A 16,354-nucleotide genomic window follows, 5' to 3' on the forward strand; every position below is an offset into this window, starting at 1 on the left:
CCACCATGTGGACGTCCAGCCTGTCCTTGAACACCCGCACTGATGGGGCCTCAACCACCTCCTGTGGGAGCCCATTCCACACCCTCGGGGTCCCGACTGTCAGGAAGTGCTTCCTGGCATCCAAATGGAACCTTGGCTCCCTGAGCTTTGCTCCGTTGGAGCGCGTCCTGCCTTCCTCTGCAGGGGAGAACAGGTCTCGACCCACCTCTGTGGGACACCCCCTCACACACCTGCATGTCGCCAACATTTCCCCTCTGAGTCTCCTCTTCTCCAGGCTGAAGAGACCCAGTTCCCTCCGTCTCGCCTCATACCCCATCCCCTGCAAACCGGCCACCAACCTTGTGGCCCTGCGCTGCACTGACTCCAACCTGGCTATATCCTTCCTGTAATGAGGGGCCCAGAACTGAGCACAATACTCCAGTTGCGGGCGCACCAGAGTCATATAGGGTGGCAGTAACACCTCTCTTGATCTAGAAGCCACACTTCTGGCTGTGCAACCAAGGGTGGCGTCTGCCCTCTTGACCACCGCATCACACAGCTGGCTCATGTTCAGCCTGCAGTCAACCAGCACCCCGAGGTCCCTTTCACAAGCGCTGCTCTCCAGCCACTTGTCCCCCAACCTGTACTTATGACACCCATTCCTATGCCCCAAGTGCAAGGCCTTGCACTTATCCACACTGAACGCCATCCTGTTGTCTCCTGCCCACTTGCATAGTCTGTCCAGAGCCTTTTGGAACTGGAGTACCTGCTCCTCAGTTGTGGCCACTGCTCCAGTTTTAGTGTCGTCTTGTTCCACCCCTGCCTGAACTGGCGTCCCTCAAACAGCTGAGATGATCCTCTCTCCCACTGGCTCTGATGCTGTTCCCTTCCCACAGAAAATGCACCACCCCACACGTGTCCTATGAACTATTTTGTTAGTGCTGTGCCAGGGGGGTGGCTTCCGTTGGCAATTTGGTGCTGTGGGTTGTTTTGGACGATTCCTAGTCTGGTGGTGCACAACCCCCTTTTGCACACAAAACTAGAACAAGGCAGGAATGTGTTTGCTGTGAAGGCCAGGGCGACTTCTTTTCTTTTATAACTTCTTTTATATCTTTTATTTATCTTATATTGTTAATTTTAATTTTATATTGTTATTTTTGTATTGTATTGTATTGTATTGTATTGTGTTGTGTTGTAAGCCACCCCGAGGCTTCGGCAAGGGGCGGCATAGAAATGTTCAAACAAACAAACAAACAAACAAACAAACAAGACAGGAAGTAGGTAAATGGCTTCAAAGGTAACCAAGGTGTTTTCCCATTTCCCAAACCACTTGCTTTAAACTCCAATGGACTCTTCAACCCTTTTGCCTCTCACTATTTTGGCCTTGGTCTCATAGATTTCTAGTCATTTACATTTGTTATTGTGTGTGTATTTGAGAGTGTGTTTAGATGGTGAAAAGTGGTTCTAATTTTCATATGGACAAAGTTATGCATAGGACAAAGTTTATTACCTTGGGCATTGCTAGTCTTTTCCTTCTCTTCTTTTTTTGTCCCTGTACGTACAGAGAGATCCACCCCTGGGAACAATAACTTCTTATTAAATTATTCCTCTGCAGCTACCTTTGAATGCAGCTACTTTGGTCAAGGACAAAGTACCCCCTTGATTTTCAACTTGGGGCGGCTTGGAAATAAAACAACCCCAAAGGCATTGCAGCTCCAAATTGTGATCAGTTTGACATTGGAGGGGAGGTTAGGGCTAAAAAAAAACACAAGCCAAAGCAGAAACCTCATTTTCCTTTTTAATGTCTTAATAAAATATTTGTATAGAGCCCCAAAAGTTCAAAATAGTGCAAAACATTTCAATATCATGCATCCATTGTTTGTTTAACCATTGTTCAATTCACTTTGGGTATGGAACAGACAACATGAAAACAACCCAATATGTGTGCTGCACAAGTAAGGGTTATGATAATTATTATTTTGTTGTTTCAACCACATGCCAAACAGAAAGTACTAAGAGAACCGGTTCACAGAGGGGTTCTCCTATGACAGGGCACTGCCATCAATGGGGTTTCTTCCCATCTCACCCCACAGATAGGAATGGCATGAGGTCTATTTGTGCAAAAGTGGGTCGGGAAACACGGATAGGGATGGAACTTTGGGATGCTTCCAGCCGGGGCTTTGATTGTGCCGTCTCCCTGTCACATTCACGGAATTTGACAGTGGTCAAGAGGGTAATACGAATGGTAGCACGAGGAATCCTCTGTCTGGAAGCACCGGAATCTCTAAGATCGCCCCCTCCCCTTTCCTTTTCTTCTAATTTTCCAGTCAATGCAGTTTATAAAAGTTTGGTGGATTGTGCACCTGTGTGTAAACATTCAACCCAAATTCTGACGCTTTGGTCCCAGGCAGATTGTATGGAAATATATATTTGGATGGGGTTTTTTTTTTCAAAAGGGCATGGACTTTAGGGAGATGAGAAAGAGCAGAAAGGGGAAAAATTCCATTTGGAAAAGGATGCAGAGCAAGGTACTCAAAAACATTCCAAGACTGGGTTGACAGAGTTGGAGGCAAACATGGAAGGGATGGGGGAAGATCTTTATCACAGATCTAAATGGACTAACAGGTTATTTCCCCTCCCAGAGAGTTTGCCTTACTCTAATCAAGCACTGCTAGCAAATTGCAATCCCTAGGAATCAATGCAACAGAAAGGGGGTGCAGAGGTCTGCTTCTTTTCCAGCCCCATAGATTGGGGGTCTAAGTCCTGTTTGGACTGGGCAAGGACTGGAGTGCAATCTAGCTGCATTCCCCGGTGTTTGCAGCTCAGAGCTGCTGCCAATGGGAACTGGCTACAAAACTTATTATCTGGAATAACGTCAGGCTGTTTCTGATCTGCTTCCAACAGAATTGCGCCCAGGAAACAGGTGTTGGCAGGGTGTCTAGCTGGAACCTCCTCTGGGAGTACCTCTGGCCCCCATTCTAGAAGCATATCCTTTCCCCTGACCCATCTGCCCCACCGTGACCTCTGTGAGGGGGGTTTGGCAAAGTGTATGTGTTTGGAGGGACGTGAGGGTGATGCTTGGCAGTGGGAACAAAGCTTTCGAGGGGGTCATGGAGATGGGGAGAAGAAAGGACACATCTGAAAGTTCTATGGCTTCGACATGGCTATAGAAAAGGGGGAAGGGACAAGGACAGTGAGGGAGGGAAATCCTAGCAGGTCATGACAGCCAGAGGGCCTTAGCTGCTGCTGCCCTCCTCCGCGGATCGTGTGTCCGACTTCAGTTTGACAAACTCCTTGGCCACCTCGTCGTTATTCCGCTGTGAGAGGATGCGCAACACCGTGAGGCCTGTGTCATCCATGTGGACCCGCCGGCCCAGGGGCAGCCAGCAGGCACAGCTGCCCCGCTGCATGATGTCCTTCAGCTGCAGGATGGCGATGCCCACAGTACGGTCCTCTCGGGCAAAACAGTAGTCCTTCACACACACCTGCAGCTCATAACACTCGGGCCCAGTTTCCGTGCCAAGAGTACTGTGGAAGTGGGGAGAAAAAGAAAGCGGAGCGGTCACCCAGAGCAAGGACAAAGCACGCACATTGGCATCAACACAACAAGCCATTTCTTTTTCACCTGAGTTGTGTTCTCTGAACACTATTGTGGTGCATCACCATGGTAAGTGTAGTCTTTAGAAAACATGGTCAGAAACAGTGCTCCCCGCCACCTTGGTTTCTGTATCGCCATGGATTGTTTTGCGGTCTGAACCCAACTGCAGACCTGGTGTGCAGCTACCACAGAGTCCCCTGGAAAGAGCGTCAATTGGAGGAGCTGCTCCAGCCATCCAGCCTCTCTCTGTGGCCTAGAGAGAATAAGGCAAGCAACACAGGCTGGGGATGACTCACCTCGGGACTGAATTCCAGGCACAGCTGATACGTGCCAACAGTGTGGGAGGACTGAGTAGGGAAAGTGGAAGCCATGATGGAAAACCAAGAGCCCACATGATTGCCTGTCAGATCATGGTGAAGAACCTGCACACTGTGGTAGCCACACAGAGTTGCTTGTTGTGTTGTGTGAATACATCTACTCTGTAGGATTACTATTAAAACTTATTCTGCTGCAAGGGTTAATCTGTTCCTGTGAGCCATTTGTTCCCTAACTGCCCCTAATTGTTGCTGCACAATTTGTCAGTGTGAGCGAATATTTCGATGCCCTTCCGAGCACAGTTGCTACTTCCGAGCCTGCAAACACGTCTTCCTTCACGCAACCAACAACTGCACCTTTACAAGCTCTGTTTGTACCTTCCAGACACATGGCCTCCAACTACCTCCTTTCCCATAAGTGTCCTTGAGTCCCAACTACATCCCATAATTACACCTTCCCAGCACTTAAATATCTGCTGTTGGGAAATGCAATTTCTCCACAAGATGACACTACCCTTGTTTTCCCCCAACAAACCGAAAGGGACCAAATCCTGCACTTTGGATGATACAGGTCCAAGGCAGTGAAGAGAATCACTCACAACTGGATACTTTCGTTGTATTTGGGTGACCAGCTATTGTTCTTGGATTTGGTGGCAAACTTCCTCTTTTTGTCGCTGAGGTGTGGCCCGATAATGTTGACTTCGATGAAGGGGCGGAAGATGCCCGAAGTTTGCCACTTCAGGTCATTGGCAGCCACCACTGGAACAAGGAAGGGAAAGAAGGGGCAACAGAACATAAGCTCTGCTTGAGGGAAATCATATAACTTTGATCTAAACATAAACAAGGTATTTATAATTTATTTCAAACTTTTGTACACTGTCCCTTATGCATGGCATCTCGGGATGGCTTACAATCATTAAAACAGACACAATAAACCAACATCTCAATATAACAAATAACAATTAACCAAAAATATAAGTTAAGTAAGCTACATGATAAGTGACTGTTGAATATTAAAATTAGTTTAAAATAACAATTGAATCAAAAGCTTTTAACCAGGCGCCAGAAAGAATATAAACTCGGTGCCAGGTGAACCTCTCCGGGGAGTGTATTCCACGATATTATGTATTATTTCCTGCGAGTCTCTCAGATACAGATGTTCTGCGATGGCTTTGCTTAGGCACAGGTTACCTGAGGTACACACCTGGACCTTCTCCCACATCCAGGAGATATAACCCTCAAGAATAAGAATGCGAGCCGGCAGGAGGGGCTTGGAACAGGGGAGTTCCTCTGAGACAGACGAGGCAGGGTATGGCTTTCAACCCCCCCGATGCGACATTGGCAGAGGGGGGTGGGCCCACCGGAGGACCAGCATGCAGCGAGGAGGGGTGCTCTATTTCAGAAGGCCCCTCTTGAAGGGATGGTGCCCAGGCATGGGTTCAATAAACCTCTCTGTGCATGCTCAGAGAGTCATTCTGAGTGTTTGTGCTTCTGGAAAACTCTGGTCAATAAAGAGCACTTTGCAAGAAAGTTCTTTGTATGTGTGAAGGGAAGAATAATAGTCCTTGGTGCTAGAGAAGCTGGTCGCAGTAGTAGGGTGTTGTCCTGACTGAATTTATTTATTTATTTATTTATTTATTTATTATTTATTTATTTATTTATTTATTTATTTAGAGTATTTGTATGCTGTTCCATTACATAGCCTCGGGACAGCTTACATAAAATAAAACAAAACATAATACAAATAAAATCCAGATCCACCGTGGCTGCAGATTAAAACCTATCAGCTGATGTTAAAAGTTATTAAAATATAGTTGAAATAAAAAGGTCTTAGCCTGGTGCCAAAAAACAAACAATGATGGTGCCAGGCGGACCTCTCTGGGGAGCGCATTCCACAGGCGGGGCGCCACCGCAGAGAAGGCCCTCCTCCGGGTACTTTGCCTCCTGATGTCTCTCCCGGAGGAGGGTCTTCACTGCTGATCTCAGGGGGCAGGAGGGCAAATATGGAAGAAGGCGTTCCTTTAGGTATCCAGGTCCCAAGCCGTTAAGGGCTTTATAGGTGATAACCAGCACCTTGAATTGAGCCCAGACTTCGATTCAATGGGGAGCCAGTGAAGCTGGTAGAGGACTGGAGTTATGTGAGAATAACGCCCAGTCCCCGTCAGCAACCTGGCTGCTCTATTTTGCACCATCTGAACTATCTGGACTGTCTTCAAGGGCAGCCCCACATAGAGCGCATTACAGAAGTCCAGTCGGGAAGTTACCAACGCGTGTGCCACTGTCGCCAAGCAGTCGTCCTTCCCGGTGAATTAAGAACCGGGGGATCTTTGACAGGGTGCACGCTGCAGCCCCTTCACCTGCCGTTCCCCCCCCTCCCCCAGTATACAAAGATGCAAGATGCCAACACCCAGTTCTGGGCAATCAGCAAGATGGAGAAGCAGAAACAAGGGAGCACGAGGGCAAAATCAAGCTGGGCCAGTCCAACAGCATTTTCCTCTCCAAACTGCTGCACCACTCAGACCTGATGCCCAGATTCCAATATGAGACACCCTGTTTTCCGGTCCCTCTCAGGAAGCTGCCTCCGTGAATCATTGCTGGATCTAGGCCTCGGAGTGCCTCTTCCTGTGTGAACCTATCCAGCACCGTAGATCCACACCTGTGTCCTTCTGAGGAAGGCCCCCTGCTCAGGAAATGAGAAGGGAGGCGACTCCAAGAAGGGCCTTTTCGGGAGTGGCACCCCGACTCTGGAACGAGCTCCCCAGAGAGGTTCACCTGGTGTCCTCTTCAACTGTTAATCTGCTCTTAATGGTATTTTAATAGCGCATGAGATGCCTTTTATGAAATCACTAGTTGAGGTGGGCGGGTTTTTATTATCTTACTGTTTTATTGTAATTTGCTTTTTGTGCTTTTATGCTGTTTATATAATTTTATTGTGGTGACCCGCCCAGGAAGCCATGTGGGTAATAGGGCAGGTTAGAGGATGATGATGATGATGATTTCATTTAATATTATCAGTAATAATAAAATTATCATTATCATTATCATTATTAAATAATCAACACAATGTAACTATTATATTAATAATTATAAACACTAATCATTTTTAATATTAATAACGATTATTAAATAGATGATGATGATGTAGTGGTGTTGGGGCAGCACCCTGACCTCACACAGCAATGAAAAATACTGCAAGGAGGACTTCTCTGCCAACGTTGGCACTGCTTAATCGCCATGCCTGTGGCTCAAAGCAGCTGAAATCGCCTTGCTTGGCTCTGCAGCTCTGACCTTCCCGAGAGGGGCTTATTTCCACCCTCGTGGGTCTCTCTGATACAACCTGCGTAAAAACATTTCCTCCTCCAGCCAGCGGCCCAACCTTTGACGGTGACTTTGTGCTCTCCTGTGCCCGGGTGGGTGAAGAGTTCCACGTGAATCGAGACTTCTCCCACAGGGTCATCCACTCCAGATCCTGCATGGCAGAAAGGTGGAGGAGTAAGTCCTGTGGACATTGGTGGCGTCCCTCTAACCCTGCTGGTCCCTCTCCAGCCAGCCGCACTCCAGGGATGCGCCCACCTCCCATCCTTCGTCACGTGAGCTGAGGAAGGTGGGAGTGGAGCCCATGTGGATGGGCCTGAGTTGGGAGGGCAGGCTTAGAGCTCCAGGGCTCAGGCAGGGGTCCTCGTGTCAGGACAACTCTCGCTTTGTCCTGGCAGACGGGCCAGAGTAGGAATCTGCACGACTCTTTTCCTGAGAATGACAGTAATTCCAGGAGTTGCCATTGTTGCTGTTACTAATCAGTTCCGATCCAGAGTTCTGAGCTAGTCAGCAATGTGCAGCCTTAAACCCCTTAAATCCACCGTCCTTGGCCGTCCCCTCCCCTCCCAACGATTCCCACACTCCGTAGTCTAAGAAGCAGAACACTGGCTTATCAATTGGACGGGATTCCTCCGTGGAGGAATTCCACATGCAGCAACGGCAAAATGGAAGCCGGAACAGGGGAGGGACCTTGCTATCGGATTGCGGATGTGGGGAGTGCAGAGGGAAAGAGGAGAGGTGCAGGCGGGAGAAGGCAACGGGGTCAGGGGGGAGAACCGAGAGCTCCAAAGGTAGGGACTTGGGATGAGGGCGGCGAGGCTGTGGATCCCAGAGCAAGGGGAAAACAGGAGGTGCCTTGCCTTCCCCTCTGCTCCAAAATAGGTTGGGTAGCAAATGCTTCTTCAACAGAAACCTGCCTGCCCCATTGTCCGTGATCCTCTTCTCTGTCTTCCAGTGTATGATGAATTGGAGTTCACACGCAGGACCACGAAGATCATCTAGTCCAGCCCCTTTTGAGGCAGGAAGTCTGTTGCTGAGGTTGCTCTGAGTGGTGGCCATGCAAGCTTTACTTAAAACCCTAACAAAGAAGGATCCACCACAAGATCATACGTCCTACTTATGTTGTCAAGGAGGTCTAGTAGAAATCTCATTTCTTGTAGTTTAATCACACAGTGGAAAATCTCAGGATTGGTTTTATGGCCGTCATGGCATCCCTCCAAAAGGATCTTGGGAATTGTAGTTTGGCAAGTGCTGGGTATGCTGGATTCCCCCTTGCTAAGATGAAGAGATTATTCATTATGATGATTTATTTTATCCCACCCTTGGCTTTCCAACTCCATGTCGGCCTCTTTGCAAACCTCTTTGAATTACCATCTCCAGTCTTCATGCCACCAAGGGCAATGAACCCAAAGCCATGGTAGACCATGGGCCCAACTGGTTCAGCATCTGGGTCTCCACGCGTGGTCAGCAGGACATTTTCAGGGGACTCAGAAGCAGGACTTGAAGGCATATGTTTGTTTATCAGCATCACATTTGTTGTTGTTAGTCACGAAGTCGTGTCTGACCCATCGCGACCCCATGGACAACATTCCTCCAGGACTTCCTGTCCTCCACCATCCCCTGGAGTCCATCTAAGTTCACGCCGACTGCTCCAGTGACCCCATCCAGCCACCTCATTCTCTTCCATCCCCTTCTTCTTTTGCCCTCAATTGTTCCCAGCATCAGGCTCTTCTCCAGGGAGTCCTTCCTTCTCATTAGGTGGCCAAAGTCTTTGAGCTTCAGCTTCAGGATCTGGCCTTCTAAAGAGCAGTCAGGGTTGATCTCCTCTAGGACTGACCAGTTTGATCACCTTGCTGTCCAAGGGACTCGCAGGAGTCTCCTCCAGCACCACAATCCAAAGGCCTCAATTCTTCAGCGCTCAGCCTCCTTATGGTCCAGCTTTCACAGCCATACATTGCCACTGGGAAAACCGTAGCATCAAATATCCATAGATAAATGGCTTCTGCAGGAAGAGGCTCTCCTGGAGAATAAGGGATCCAGGATTCTGCAGGAGCCAGTGCAGGATGCAGTGACAGTGCCCAGCTTGTGTGTAAACAGCCCCAGTGGCAGAGGACGGAGCAACTTCTGAAGCGCCTTGGAACATGGTCTTGTCACGTTTCCCTTCAGGAAGTTCCTTCTGAGGACAGCTAACATTTCTCCTTAATCTAGCCTCCTTTGCACCCATTGCATGCAGCTTTTGACTTTTGCTTCCATTATGGACGACGGGTCTTACTAATTTTGATGTTTATTTTTGCATTGCATTTTAGTGCATCAGCTGGCTTTAAGAGGGTTTGAAAGGTGGCATAAAATGATTTGCACAAAGGATAGAGAAGAGGACAAGCCTTGGGTGAATTTCTGGATCTGCAGCCTTTCCCCCCACATGCGGATGATGTCCCTCCCCCTGCATGCCTCGTTCTTTTCTTGCGAGTAAAAGCTAGGGGATCATACGCATCTATCTGGAGTCGCATGCTGAGACTCCCTCGATCAAGGAATCCAAGATTGCGAGGCTCAAAACAATCCAGTCATTTCCAAGTGCCAAATGCAAAGCGTGGAAACCAACCGCCAGTGGCGCAGACCCACCCCGAGCTCCCCTCCCTTTCTCCGTCTAGGGGTGAGCTTGCGAAGGAGATTCATTCCGATGCATTCAGGGCATTTGCAGAAGGGGGCATAGACTGAGTGCTAGGAACAGGGCTAGGTAAAAGTTCCTTTGCTAGAAGGGGAAGAGGATGAGGAAGAGGAAGGAAGCCAGATCCAGCCACAAAGTTGGTTACCCTTACCCTGATTCTGCTCCCCATAGGGGACCATATACTAAATTCCGGCACTTTTACTAGCCCTGGCCGAGGCAGTGGAATTGGGGAGAGGAATCTGGGAAAAGTGCAGTTGAGGAAGGAGTGTCAGGAGGATGGTGTGAAACGTACCCTTCTCAGGATATATTTCTTCGCTAAGAGTAAACCTAACACCTTTTCCACCATGAACTAATGATGGGAAAAAGGAGTGAAAGGAAGGAGAGAGAGAGAGAGCAAGAGCAAGATGAAGGAAGGAAGGAAGGAAGGACGGAAGGAAGGAAGGAAGGACGGAAGGAAGGAAGGACATGTAAGAAAATAAGAGGAAATGTGCAAACAGAGGAATAAAAAGAGGCAAGAAATAGGGAGAAAAAGAAAAGAAAGATCAGTGTGCACAGCCTGGCTCCAATATGCAGCTGAAGAATTCAAAAGACAGGTTATAAAGAACACCAACAACTGGGCTGAGGGACTGGAAGGTAAGCCCCAAACTAAGGCCAGAGATTCCCCACCCTTCGGCAGTTCCTGGGAATTCCCCCTTGGAGCATGGGTCGTAATAAACAAAACACAGTGTGTGAGTATATGTGCCTTGTTTGGAGCTATCCCGACAAATATCCAGCGACAGGTGTATCCAATGCAGATGCAGTGCAGAGTCCACCTGCCCCCAGTGTTTGTTCCCCAGCAGGTGTTAGTTCCTGGGCCCACAGGGGGCTCTGAACCTGGAGGTGTCCTTTAAGAACCCTGTTGGGATGGGCAGTCTGAGTCTAGGTCCCTAACCCAGCTGGAGTTTCCAAGCCATAAATATGCCCACCCCACACCTCCAAGCATGTACACCTGTCCCTTGGTCTACCTGGTGATGGTACTTACCCTGGGAGGACTGTGTCTGAACAAAAGTTTTGATCAGCAGGTCTGTTGCCTGTGTGTAGAGCGACAATGCATAGCGCAAAGATTGCAAGTCTGGGCTTTTCTCCAGGAAGGTTTTCTTGAGACCCACGCCTCCCGCGTGGAAGTATTGCTGGAAGGAAGAGGAGGAGGAGGAAGAACAGGGCAGGAGACGTGAGCAAACCCAGCGCCATGTTTGTCCAGACACAGGTGGGGGCGAAACCTTCTGGAAGCAGGACATGGAGCACATTTTTATCTACATTGGATGTATTTACCCCTTTGAAAGAGGGGAAAACATCCCAGTTGTCCCTATCCCTGCTTTTCTCTGCGCAACAACCCTTCAGAGATAGATTACGCCAGAAGACAGTACCTTGGGGACTTGAACCAACACCTCAGAGGCACAGAAGAACCTCCCTGTAAACCAAGCCTACTATATGTTCCTACAGCCCATGACTGTCCACTCTCCCTCCTTGCCCAGTGTCTCTCTCCAGGGTCTTTCCCAAACTAGAAACAGAGCGAGTCAGAAGGGGCCTCTCGGGCCATCTAGTCTGACCCCGGCTCCAGCCGGCTCCGCTCATGACATGCCCACCACGTGCATGTCCAGCCTGTCCTTGATCACCCGCACCGAGGGGGCCTCAACCCCCTCCCTGGAAGCCCAGTCACACCCCCAATTATGTTGGCACCAATGCAGCTGCTTGGAGAAGCATGCAGAAGAGCAAAGGCACGAGACCGAGTCTTCATGGCTGGTGTCCAGGGATGAAGGCATCCCGTGGAATTACGTGTAGCTGCCCAAAGAACAGGCAAACCGTGGCATGTCCCAGTGGGAGACCAAGGCTTTCCGCTTCCCCCTGGGGTCAGGGTTGGGGTTAGGGCAGCCTCCAGCACCACGGTGACAGGGGACCGCCTCTCCTGGTTGTCTTGGGAACACTCTGGTTTCAGAGTGCTTTTTATTTTGAAACTGCATATTGTGGAATGCTGGGTCCAAGGCAGCCATGAAACACAAAGGTCTCTCTTCAAGAGCATGTGTGTAAAATAGAAACAGAAACATAGAAACAGAGCGAGTCAGAAGGAGCCTCCGGGGCCATTTAGTCTGACCTCCGGCACCATCCGGCTCTGCTCATGACATGCCCACCATGGGCATGTCCAGCCTATCCTTGAATGCTGTCACCGATGGGGCCTCAACCACCTCCCAGGGAAGCCCATTCCACACCCTCAGGGTCCTGACTGTCAGGAAGTGCTTCCTGGCATCTAAATGGGACCTTGGTTCCCAAACCAAAATCTGTGACCTGAACCATTTTGAACTAGCGATTCCAAGGGAGAACCTGAGCTTTCAGCATGGGAAGCATGCACCCTCCCATTAACCTGTGTCCCCTCAGTGCAACACCCTGATCATCGCCAACGCCCTTCTCCTTCTCTCCTGTGCAGCCCCTAGCTTTTCCTTGGACAAAACACTTATTCGACTATTCTGTTTTACCACCATAAATTATAATACTAAAAATCAACACCAGGAGAGAAAGTACATGAGAATGTGGCTCTCACATCATTATATTGCCTTGATATCTCACCTTTCTTCCTTTTGCAAGGAACCCAAGACTGCTTACAAAGTTCTCTTTGCCTTCTCCAATTTATCTGCATAACGACGACCCTTTGAGGTACCTTCGGCTGAGAGGAAGTGACTGGCCCAAAGCCAGTGGCCTCCATGGCCATGTACAAGCACAGATCCCAACCCAGAACTTCACAACTGGGTGAAGATCTGCCCGCCATGGATTCTGGAATTCAGATCTGATTCAACGGACTTGCTGATGAATTCAGCTTGTGGCCAGAAAGGGGGCGCAGCTTTCCTACCTTGATGGTGTCCAGGGCAAGTTCCACTACAGCGCATTGTTTGGGCGTCAGGCTTTTGGCCTCCTCGCGCACCATGTGGTCCTGCAAACGACAAGACATGTTGGCCTTGAGAGGGACACAGCTCCTATTGCTGCAATACCTGTAAGGTGGGCCCTGACACCCCTTCCCTCTCTTTAAGGCCACATTTGGAATATGCTCCCCAGAGAGGCCCGCCTGGCACCGACGTTATACTCCTTCTGGCACCAGGTAAAGACCTTTTTATTTAACCATTTTTTTAATAATCAAGAGTTTTAGATGTTTTAGGATTTTTTCTTTTTCCTCTTCACAGTCACATTTTCTATTTTCCCCTCCTTTTTCTTAAGTTCATGATACATTTTATATTGTTTTAATAATTGAGGGTTTATATGGTACTTTTGTATTTTGGAAGCCATCCTGAGCGCTTGGCGGAAGGACGGGATATAAATGCTGTAATAAATAAATAATAAATAAAATGTGCAAGTCAAGAAACGAAGGAGGGGGAGTGGTCATCTGTCCCTTCATACACGTGGGCTCTGCGCTTCAGGGAGCCCTGTTCTGGAAGACTTCTAGAGATGAAGAATTTGGACGGGTCCTGTTCTTGTCTTTCTTCTTCTAGATGGGGACTTTCCTGAATGTTCTATGATTGTTCTCTTCAGGATGAAGAGCATTCTAATGTTCTCTCACTGGGTTTGAAGTAATCAGGAAGGGACAAGTCTCGATTCAGGAAGGACAGATGCAAACATGTCCTTCTCCCTGGAGGACATGAACCCAAGTGGTTCTGCCTTTTCTAGTTTGTGTTTCGGGGGCCATCTGGAACACCTCGAGAACCTTGATGAGCAGGAACAGGAATCATTTGGGAGAAAACGGGTGTCCCAGACTAGCTCTTCATCAGAGCAACTCTTTCTTTCTGGGGAATGATGGGGTCTGGGGTCTTCCTGACTTTCAGCTATAGATCCCTGGTCCTTTTATGCACCCCTCTTGTTGGATCTGGGCCTTTTCTCCATTTCTTTTGGGGGAGTTTTTTGTCTGCTTTGCAGAGGGGCTGCTGAGATCTAGAAAAGTGATACACAAAAGAGCACGAGGGGGCAGAAAACTTGGGATCCAAGAAAGAGTCTTTGCTATTCCTGGTCTTTACATCTTTTCCTTGTGCTCTAGCAGCATTTCCCCCCTTTTCCTGGTGAGAAGGGGAATTAGATTTGTTACGTGGGCCTTATATTAAATGCCCCCTAGTTTTCCATGTTCTGCTTAGCCCGGTAATTTATTTAACCCAATCCCCAGAATGGGTCACCCCAAGAGGAGCTTTAGCAGGGGCGAGTCTTTTCTCGGTGGTGTTAGGTACCAAACCACCTCTTGGCTTGGGGGCTTCACCGGGCCACTGCTTGCTGCATTTTCCCTCCCTGGCCTGAAGTAGAGGGTGATCTAACTCATGCAGCAGAGAGCAAGGACGGACTCAAATGCTCTGCAAAAGAACATGATACTGCTCTTGCACCAGCTGCCAGAAGGAGAGGGATTGTGAAAGAGGCTTCAAGGAAAAAGGGGGGAGATAGTTGTCTTATTTATTTATCGATTTATATCCTGCCTTTTTCTTACAAAGGGCTCAAGGCAGCTTATATCATCCTCCTCCTCCATCTTATCCCCACAACAACAACCTTGTGAGGTAGGCTGGGCTGAGAGTCTGGGACTGGCCCAAAGGCACCCAGTGGGCTCCGTGGCTGAGCGGGGACTCGAGCCCGGATTGCCTGAGTCCCGGTCCCGCGCTCTTAACACGACACCACACTGGCTCTCCAGTTTACAGTTCTAAAGACTTCTCGGAGTCTTTACACTTCTAGGAGCAATACCCAGGCTCAGCCACTGTGTTTGCTGCTCAGGAGTGACTGCATAGGTGGTGGTTCAGGATATTCAAATACTCCACCTCCAGTGGCAGAATGGAGCTCAGGACAATCCGTAATTTTGTCAGCCTTTCAAAACTTTTCCCAGGTTGCCAGGCAAGCCACTGTCCTACTATGTTACGGCACGTTGATTTCGTTGGTGCGTCTTGACTGCGGAACCACGATCCCCATCCTGCATCTCTTACCTTTAGTTTCGAAAGCTGCCCCAATTCCTTGGCTGCATTGAAAATCATCTGCGTGCCCTGAAGTGCAGAAGGAAAGGAAGGAGGGAAGGAGGGAGGGAGGGAGGGAAGAAAAGAAGGAAAGAGGGAAACAGGGAAAGAGGGAAAGAGGGAAGAAAGGAAATAATAAAAAAGATTACTGCATCCCCAAGGACTGGAGTGATGCTGAGCCAGACCTGTCCTTATGCTAAGAAGCTTAGGTGACCGCACTGCAAGAAGTTTTCCTTGGGCAGATTTTTTTTGCCCCCGTGTGCGAGTCTGCACACACAGCTTCTTTCTGTTGGCCCAGCAAAGCAATTCGATGCGGGTCATGCCATCCAGAGATCTGGACTCTTGATGATCTAATCTCATTTTCCAAATTTTAGACAGACAGAAAGAAAGCGTACGTGTGTTTGGCACTGTTAAGCTGTCTGGTTTGCAGGATGGCTGCTTTGCTCCAATGCTCTTTAAGCCACTACAGAGCACATTTTAAAGGGAACCCCATTAGATGCAAATAATATTTTGATATGTTATGCATATTGATAACAATAATTATCAATTATGGTTGATAATTCCAAATAATTATAGTTTGGATGCAGAATCCAAATAATCATACCTAAGGACGTGACATACCTTACTTTAGAAAAGAAGAGGCGACAAAAGGGTTTCCACCCTGCATGATTTTAAAAAAGTATGCGGGAGTCTTCTTCCCATGACCTCTTCAGTTTTATTAACCCCTTAGCCCCTTCATGACCACTTTGAGGACTGAGAAATATACGATTATGCTATCTCTTGTCTTTGAGATGTTAAGAATTTACACCATTCAGATCAGAGGTCCATAGTAAATCAGGTGGGGGCAGAGGGCAGTGCCAAGATGGCACTGAAGTAACTGGCGCTCCCTTTGACATTTTATCCGTTTTAATTTATGTTTGTTATCTGCCTAGTTATTTATTTCAATTCTTATCTAGTTGGGATTTAAAATCAAGCAAGAGACCCTTGTCTCTCAGACCTGTAAGAACAGAAATATTATACCAGCCTCTGTCACAACATGCCTGCTCCTGAAGCAAAGGCGAAGAACAGGAAGTGTAGTCGGGCTTGTCTTGTCTCTTCTACTTTGCCCAAGCCAAGTAAACAACCAAAAATGGATGATTACGTGACACGTGAGAAAAACTTAAGCAATAACAACTACGAGACAAATCTCCTTTATTCTATTTCTACTTCTAACAGCTACGATTAATAAATCAGTGGTTGAAATCTGCAAACCTCTGGTTGTTCTTGGATTCCAGCTCCCATCAGCCGCAATGGGTAGGGCAGGAGGTGTTGGAGACCCACCACATTTGGGGCACTCCCATTTTGCTACCCTGATTTAAGGGCAGCAACCTATTTCCAACAGTGCTCAGGAAAATACCTTGGAGAGCTACTAACAATAGCCTTTTTCTGTCGTTTGCGCCCGGACTGCCTCTGAACATGGAGGTTCCATTCTCGGTATTGCAAA

General features: G+C 48.3%; 1 protein-coding gene across 2 annotated transcripts in view; it reads right to left on the reverse strand.

Moving 5' to 3' along the window:
* Nucleotides 1-1,761: 1,761 nt before the first annotated feature.
* LOC123035332 (protein unc-13 homolog A) overlaps nt 1,762-16,354 on the reverse strand; it is a 151,091-nt gene continuing 136,498 nt past the window's right edge. For both annotated transcript variants that reach the window (XM_044453377.1, XM_044453376.1), the window contains 6 exons: nt 14,845-14,901; nt 12,753-12,833; nt 10,893-11,040; nt 7,268-7,360; nt 4,491-4,650; nt 1,762-3,507 (listed from right to left, as the gene is read on the reverse strand). In XM_044453377.1, coding sequence (XP_044309312.1) covers nt 3,216-3,507; nt 4,491-4,650; nt 7,268-7,360; nt 10,893-11,040; nt 12,753-12,833; nt 14,845-14,901 — 831 coding nt within the window. In that variant the 3' untranslated portion in view covers nt 1,762-3,215. The remainder of the gene's footprint in view (nt 3,508-4,490; nt 4,651-7,267; nt 7,361-10,892; nt 11,041-12,752; nt 12,834-14,844; nt 14,902-16,354) is intronic.

This window comes from Varanus komodoensis, unplaced genomic scaffold (genome assembly GCF_004798865.1).
Source record: "Varanus komodoensis strain SLA01 unplaced genomic scaffold, ASM479886v1 scaffold79, whole genome shotgun sequence".
NCBI lineage: Eukaryota > Metazoa > Chordata > Lepidosauria > Squamata > Varanidae > Varanus > Varanus komodoensis.